Consider the following 7,154-nt stretch of genomic DNA (forward strand, 5'->3'; position numbering starts at 1 on the left):
TATGCAAGGGTTTGGGGAATTTTTTATGTGGGGTTTTTTAGTTTCATTTTGAGATTAGGGTAAAATTTGATGTGTTTTGATGGTTAAGGTAAAAGGAAGATGATTAAGAAATTCTTATTTGTGGTGCTTCAATCTTTTCCTTCTAGAGAAGATTCCTTATGTTACAAGCATAAACCTAGGTAAAGCAAGTTAGAATTTAAAAGTTTAAAAATTTCAGATTTTGAAGGATGTTTTGTCTTGGTTTTCAAAGGATTATAATTTCATGAAAAAAAATGGAATAGTCAAATCTTTTCAAAGTTTAGATATTGGTTAATTATTTGTGTTAGGGGGGATTTTGAAATTAATTTGATTAATTGTGAAAAGTATTATATGTAATATACATTCATTATAAATTAATTATTTGATTTTGTTTGGATGAGAACTTTATGTAAATATCACTTATATGATATGATAATTCCAAAAGTTACAAGTTCATAAAAATTACTATATATATTTTTTACCAACTATCCTTAAGTAATTCTTACTACGAGTCAAGTGTTAATTTCTGAAAAACATATTTAATGTATCAGAAAATAACCAAGTAATATATATATATATATATATATATATATATATATATATATATATATATTACTATATATTTTTTATTCATCACATGCAGGTTAATTTTGATGGCACTAGCAGTTTGATTTATCAGTTGTGTAGGTGTTCATGAATAACACAGATGGGTTTCAATTTCTCTTTTTTTTTAAAAAAAAAATCATTTAAAAAAATCATTAAATAAAAATTAATTTTAAAAACAAAAAATAATTAGTCATTATACTAACTAGATGTACTATTTTAAAAAGTAAAAAATTATTGATATCTAAAATATTTTTTATTAATAAATAGTTTCTTAATATCTAATTTGCTATCAAAATTTTAACTATCAACTTTATAATCTAAATTTTTAATCTAAATTTTTAATAAATAATTAAATTTTAATTTAAAAACTATTTATTAATAATAGAAATTATTTAATATTTTAATAATTTTTTAGTCTCTAAGAAGTTAATATTTAATTAAATTAATATAGTGAGTAATTATTTTTTATTTAATTATTTTATTGTAGTAATTTATGTAAGATATTAAATCATGTAGAGATAATTATATTAATATTTTTTTATGATGATTAATCCTTAAAAGGACATTCATATAGGATATGAGTAAAGTATGTAGCAATTAATAAATTAATAAATTAATAAATTAGTTAGTAAAATATCTCTATCCTAATAGAAGCAATTGAATGGGATTATTGAGATTTAGTCTTGAATCAAATGGGATTATTATTCTTAGTTTATTTTTTTATTTTTTTTTATGTATGAGATGAGGAACTAAAAAAATGGTGCATATTGAATAATGTGGCTCTGGCCTCCATTATAGGAAAAGGTAAATAGTGGCAGATGCATGCAAAGTCAACTACACACGTGAACTTTTACCCTACCCTACAACAATCAATATTTACATTTTTTTTAAATATATTTTCAAATTTGCATTTTTGGAAATCATTTCTAAGTTCTCAAAATCCTTGTTTTCAAAATGCATTTTCATATTGAGTTCCGAATTTTCTTTTCTACCATATGTATTTTTTGCATTCCAAATTTATTTTTACAGAATGAGATTTTAATTCTCAAATGGTACTTTTTTTAATTTTAGATTTTCAAATTCAGTTTAAATGGAAAACTAATTTTCGAGACAAAAAATAATTATTTATTATATTAATAAAATTAGATACCAGAAACTAAATAAATTATTAATATTTAAATTAATTTTTATTATTAATAAATAGTTTTTATTATTAATTTATAATTAATAATTTTTTTATTTTTGAAATGGTATCTAGTTTAGTCAATATAAAAATTAATTATTTTGTCTCTAAAATAATTTTCTTGTAGTATAATTAAATTTTGACCAAATTTTATAATAGTTGAATCCAATTTGAAAAGAAATGAATAGTTATGGCTTCATTTACCCAACTTCTATAATTGACATGTACCCAACTTGTTCATTTGTTTTTTCTTTACTTCAAAAGAGGAAAAGAAATAAACTAAGTTGGACAAATGTCAATTAAAGTCCTATATCCATTTGGAAATATGACACCAAATTGTTTGGTACCAAAGCACATATAGAGATGCATTGACTTAAAAACAAAGGAAAAGTTGGTCGTATAACAACATCAATTGAAAACAAAAAACATGTAAAGAGAATACATGAAAAAAGTATTTCCATTCCATTTCACACATTTGTTTTTACTTTTGTTCCCCCCACTTACCATTTTGTCATCCTCCTTTTCCCTCTCTTTCTTGCTCAACAGAAAAGCTGAAGAACCTTCAATGGTGCTCACACAACTGATCTGGCTTCATTCATGTCAAAATTTGGAGGAAGAGGTGACTAAGGACAACAGGGTGAACTGTCATATGTACCATACTATTACAGTGGTGATCCAACTCTGCAGTCAACCTCATTTCACCAGACTTGTCTCACTCTTTTTCTTTCTCTCAATATCAAAGACTGTGTATACTTCTCACTATTTCTTCTCCTAGTGGGAAAGAAAACTAATTTACTGATCATCAGCTAACTAACCGTGGACATGTAAACTAAAGCCAGTGGAAAATAATGTTCTACAAGACCGCCATAGCCGGTTGGTCCTTTTTCGTCTCACACGCATTGTCTCGGCCGGAAATTTTTGTTCGACAGCAATGAGCTGATCAATGCTTCAAGCCGCTTGGAACCTTGGCCGGGCCTGAGGACGTTGGTGTCGCCGATTTGAGAGCAGGGATCGGTGCCGTTCTCCCTTTTCCCTATGCACCAGCCTCCGGGAACAGTCATTCCAGGACCTCTTGATAATAGTTCGGCATCGATTTTGTCCAACACTGGATCCTCTCTGTGGAACTTCCTTGCAAATGGAGCATTGCTGTCAACCATTCCTTTCATGTCTTCAACTGTAAGGTAGTGAGGATGCTGCTTGGGAGGATTGTCCCAAGAAATGAAATGCAGATCACTGTTCACAGTTGTGTTCCTGAACTCTTGAGCATTGCAGATAACTGTGTGGAAGTATCCTTCGGGGGAAGATATGAAATTTGAATAGTACATGAGTACGGTCCGGGGTAGGTTGTCCCATCCCCATATGCAGTAATCAATGAAAGATTTTGACAGTGCCATCCAAGCAGAACCTAACATGAGAGAAGTTTTATCAGTTCGAATGCAATCCACCCATCAAGTTCATGAAGGGAAGATGAGTCACAATGCATAACTATACTATCATACAAAATCAGTTCAACCACAATCAACAAAAGAATCTTAAAGAACCAACCAAAATGGAGAAGTTGGATTTGGCTGATGCTAGTAGATTTGATTCATGATACTGAGAGGATTCATTAGTCTATCTTTAAGAAAACCAAAAATTGCTCTTTATTTCTACCAATCATCAAAGGCCATTCAAGATACCTTCCTTAACAATGAGAGGAAACACCAAGTGTGGAATGGGTCTGTCTGTTTAAACTTGTTTTAGAAAAAGAAAGTGTTCTTTTTAATACAACCGAATATATAGATGTGAATCTCAGTTAAATATTTCATGTTTAGCAAAATATCATCAATCCAGCAGAATATTACTCTGCCATTTGTTTCCTTTATAATAGCATTTGTGCTAGAAGACATAACTAATAAACCCACTCAATATTTTGCTGCATTATACCCATCTCACTCACAGAGAAACATCATCTTCCTATTACAGACACCATAGTATGTCCTTCCAAAAAGTTGTTCTTTATTAAAGTGGAAAACAAAATCCTCTAAAGTGAATACATCCTTGCTCAGTCTAGAGATCAGCTCACCTTTGAGGAGCCTAGGCCAAGATGAAAATTTAAGAAGAAAAAATTTTCACACCTTCTAGGTGTCCTCTGAAAAGTCACCCAAACTTAACCAAAATTTGCCTAGATCCAATAACAGATTCCAAACAGAGATAAGCAGTTGTTTGCCTATCTTTAGAAAATCATTGGCATAAGGAGATTCACTTTCAAAATCACAATGCACGAGTTTTATGTATTACCAAGATACCTAAAATCAGAAAATAAAATAATCTTATACTTCGAAAAGGTGCTTATAGAACAAAACTGTCTAGGAGAGATGTTTTATTGCAAGAAGTCAAATGTAAATTAATGAAATTCAGAATTTTACTCTGACCCACCTGAGATGGATTAAACTTCTTGACCATTTTGATTTAAACTTTTAATGCATGGAAATGCACTCAACAAGTCACAAAATAACTTTCATTAACAGGTCCAGGCACATTACAGAATTACCACACTGAATTAGAACAGATTATTCACAAGTGATGCTCTCTGCCATGCATACACACCCCAGAAAAGAACTGATAATGCCACATAAGACGTTTCTTGATCTTCAAAACCATAAATGCCCCACTATCTATTCACACAAAGCTTCCCATTAATGCAAAAAGCCACGTGCAAACCAGGACTACTTCCTTCTCAACATTAACGAAAACCTCTATGCAAAAAATGGAATACTAATCTAATCCCCTAGTCCGCATAAATCCAAAAGCAAAAACAGGAAATAAACTATATTGCTTTCCCAAAAAGAGAAACAAACAAACAAAGAAACCCAAAAAAGCAAAATTAACACACAAGAAAAGGATCTTCACCTGTGAAAAGCTTGAAAGCCGTTGGCCTGCTCCTCTTCTGTGTAACCCAAAACACATCTTGCTTCTTATTCATATACAACCCCGGATCAACTATTATCGGCCTCGCACGCTGATGACTAACCAACACACACATCACAAAAAACCAATCACATAAATCTAAAAACAAAACAAAAGACCCCACACAGAAAAGAAAAAATTAAAATCAGAACAACACCACTATCAAAAAATTAAAAAGACTCACTCTTTCCATCCAATGTCACTCGTATGATCAATGAAATTCAGATCCCGTGGCAAGTATGAAAACGTGTGCAGCAGATCTAACCATCACAGAACAAAAAAAATACAAACATCAGCAAAAAACATTTTTTTACAGACATCAAAGCTGTAGTTCATAGGATTAGAAACCATACTATCTCCGACAATTGAACACAACTGCAAACCCCAGAATTAGAAATTCAACACAACCGGTTAAACTAGAACAAATCTAGTACTAGTAGATCCAAGTTAAACCGGAACAAGCTTGTCCCAGTTGGTCCCCCGGTTAAACTGGAACAACTCCATACCAATTGATCCCCCAAGTTAAACTAGAACAATCTAGTACCAGTTGATCCAGGTTAAACTAGTACAATCTCGTCCTAGTTGATCCAAGTTCAACCAGAACAATCTCACATTAGTTTATCCAAGTTAAACTAAAAAACATGGTACCAGATGATCTAGATTAGACCAGAACAATCTCGTGCCATTGTTCCACGCGCTTTCCAACTAAAAATCAGGAAAACTGAAGCAAATTATCCACCTAACTAACCAACTAATTAAAAGAGTAACTGACTAACTAACCATCTTGTGTAACAAGAGGGTAATCGGAGGCGCTGAGGTTGATGAACCAATCCCAATCGCCGAGCTCTCGCAGCAGAATCGCGGCGGCGTGGAGCGTGTTGGCCACCATGGTGGGCCCCCGGTAGGTCACCAGGTTCGCCTTCTTGATCACCCTCACATTCCCGAACCGCCGGAACAGCGAGTGCTCCTCCACAAACCTCGCCAGATCCGCGCGCTCCTCCGCCGAGGCCTCCAGGTCCAGGTGCACCACGTAGCGGTTCCCGGGGTGGTAAAGCGCCAGCAGCACACGCCTCACCGCGCCGCCGTCTCCGGCAGAGCCCGACACCAGGTATGCCAGGCGAGGCGGCGGCGGGAGCGCTGAGACCGGGAGCGGGCGGAGCTTGGACTCGACGAAGACGGAGTAGGAGGCGGCGGTGATCGAGCGGTAGAAGGGGAGAATCGGAGTACCCTCCGGCGAGGTCAGCGTGGCGACGAAGAGGAGGAAGAGCGAGAGGAGAGCACCCACCGCCAGCGGGAACACCCACCTCCGCTCGGCGTGGTGGTGGTGATGCCGCAAATGCATATAATAGTTCTTCAACTTCTTCATGATCTGTAATACAATAACTTGAACTTCAACTTGAAGCTCTTACGCTTGTGGGAATGAACTGAAACTGAAACTGAAACTGATTCTGTGATCGAAATTTGAAACCCCTCTTTCAAAAAAACCCTTTTTAAGGATGTTTGTTATCCCCAGTAGTGAGGAGACTACGTGGGGTGTTGCAAAATTTGGTCTTTCTGTCTCAACAAACAATGGGTGTTTGTTTCTGAACAGGTTCTTTAAAGAGTCTGAGATGGGGAAAGACGGAAGAACAGTACAGAACAAGAGTTTCTTCTTCAATTTTTTATTCATTTATTAAGCTTTTCTTGTAATTAAATTACCCTAATCAAACACTAATTTTATTATTAAAATCATTAAAAAGAGTGTGATGAAAAGTATGGTATTAACCTCCGATTCTTGTAATTAATTATATAATAAATTGTGATATGTGTTTGCCATGACTCCGCAACTGAAGGGATAATTTGGTGTGAAGGCTTTGAAGACACTCTTTCCATTCAAATTTTGTGCTTTTTTTTGGGTTCATCTGAATGCTCAGAAAAAAAGAGACATCATGTTCATTTATGACTAATCAAACCCAACGTTTGGGTCTTCAAATCGGTAATTTTCGTTTGTTTTTTCCCCTAAAATATGCTGTCTTTGTTTGGTTTATGGAAACTTAACATATTTGTTTATGGGAAAAAAATAAAATAGAGGTTAGGCTATGGCTGTTACCACAATGACCCCAAAAATTCTAAAATTCGTCCTAAACACAAAATAAAAATTATTATTTCAAATTAAAAATAATTATTTTTAACTTTAGTATTTGTTAAAAATTTCAGTATATAAGAAACTGTAAATTTTATTTTACAAGTCATTTTTATAAAATTGAGTTAAACTTTAAATTATTTTTTAATATGATATAAGAACTATTTAAAGTTTATCTCAAAAAAATTTATTGAATTTATGAAATCGAATTTATGAAATCACGTACTATCATGTCGTGGATCACTTATAAATATAATTTTATATTCGAATTGACAG

At 33.5% G+C, this 7,154-nt stretch overlaps 1 protein-coding gene across 1 annotated transcript; it reads right to left on the reverse strand.

Moving 5' to 3' along the window:
* Positions 1 to 2,146: 2,146 nt before the first annotated feature.
* LOC137836862 (Core-2/I-branching beta-1,6-N-acetylglucosaminyltransferase family protein) lies at positions 2,147 to 6,515 on the reverse strand. The gene is made up of 4 exons (XM_068645625.2): positions 5,537 to 6,515; positions 4,941 to 5,016; positions 4,700 to 4,815; positions 2,147 to 3,212 (listed from the first exon to the last, which is right to left on the reverse strand). Exons 1-4 carry the CDS (start codon positions 6,120 to 6,122, stop codon positions 2,698 to 2,700), a joined length of 1,293 nt encoding a protein of 430 aa, XP_068501726.2. The 5' UTR covers positions 6,123 to 6,515; the 3' UTR covers positions 2,147 to 2,697.
* Positions 6,516 to 7,154: the final 639 nt, after the last annotated feature.

The sequence above is a fragment of the Phaseolus vulgaris genome, chromosome 4 (genome assembly GCF_051622355.1).
Source record: "Phaseolus vulgaris cultivar YP4 chromosome 4, ASM5162235v1, whole genome shotgun sequence".
NCBI lineage: Eukaryota > Viridiplantae > Streptophyta > Magnoliopsida > Fabales > Fabaceae > Phaseolus > Phaseolus vulgaris.

Excerpts from the sequence above, each read along its gene's own strand:
- LOC137836862 (XM_068645625.2), bottom strand. The coding sequence starts at position 6,122 with ATGAAGAAGTTGAAGAACTATTATATGCATTTGCGGCATCACCACCAC. Across the intron at positions 5,017-5,536 it reads CCCTCTTGTTACACAAGATG|ATCTGCTGCACACGTTTTCA; the intron begins GTTAGTTAGTCA and ends TGTGATGGTTAG. Across the intron at positions 4,816-4,940 it reads AGTGACATTGGATGGAAAGA|TCATCAGCGTGCGAGGCCGA; the intron begins GTGAGTCTTTTT and ends TGTGTTGGTTAG.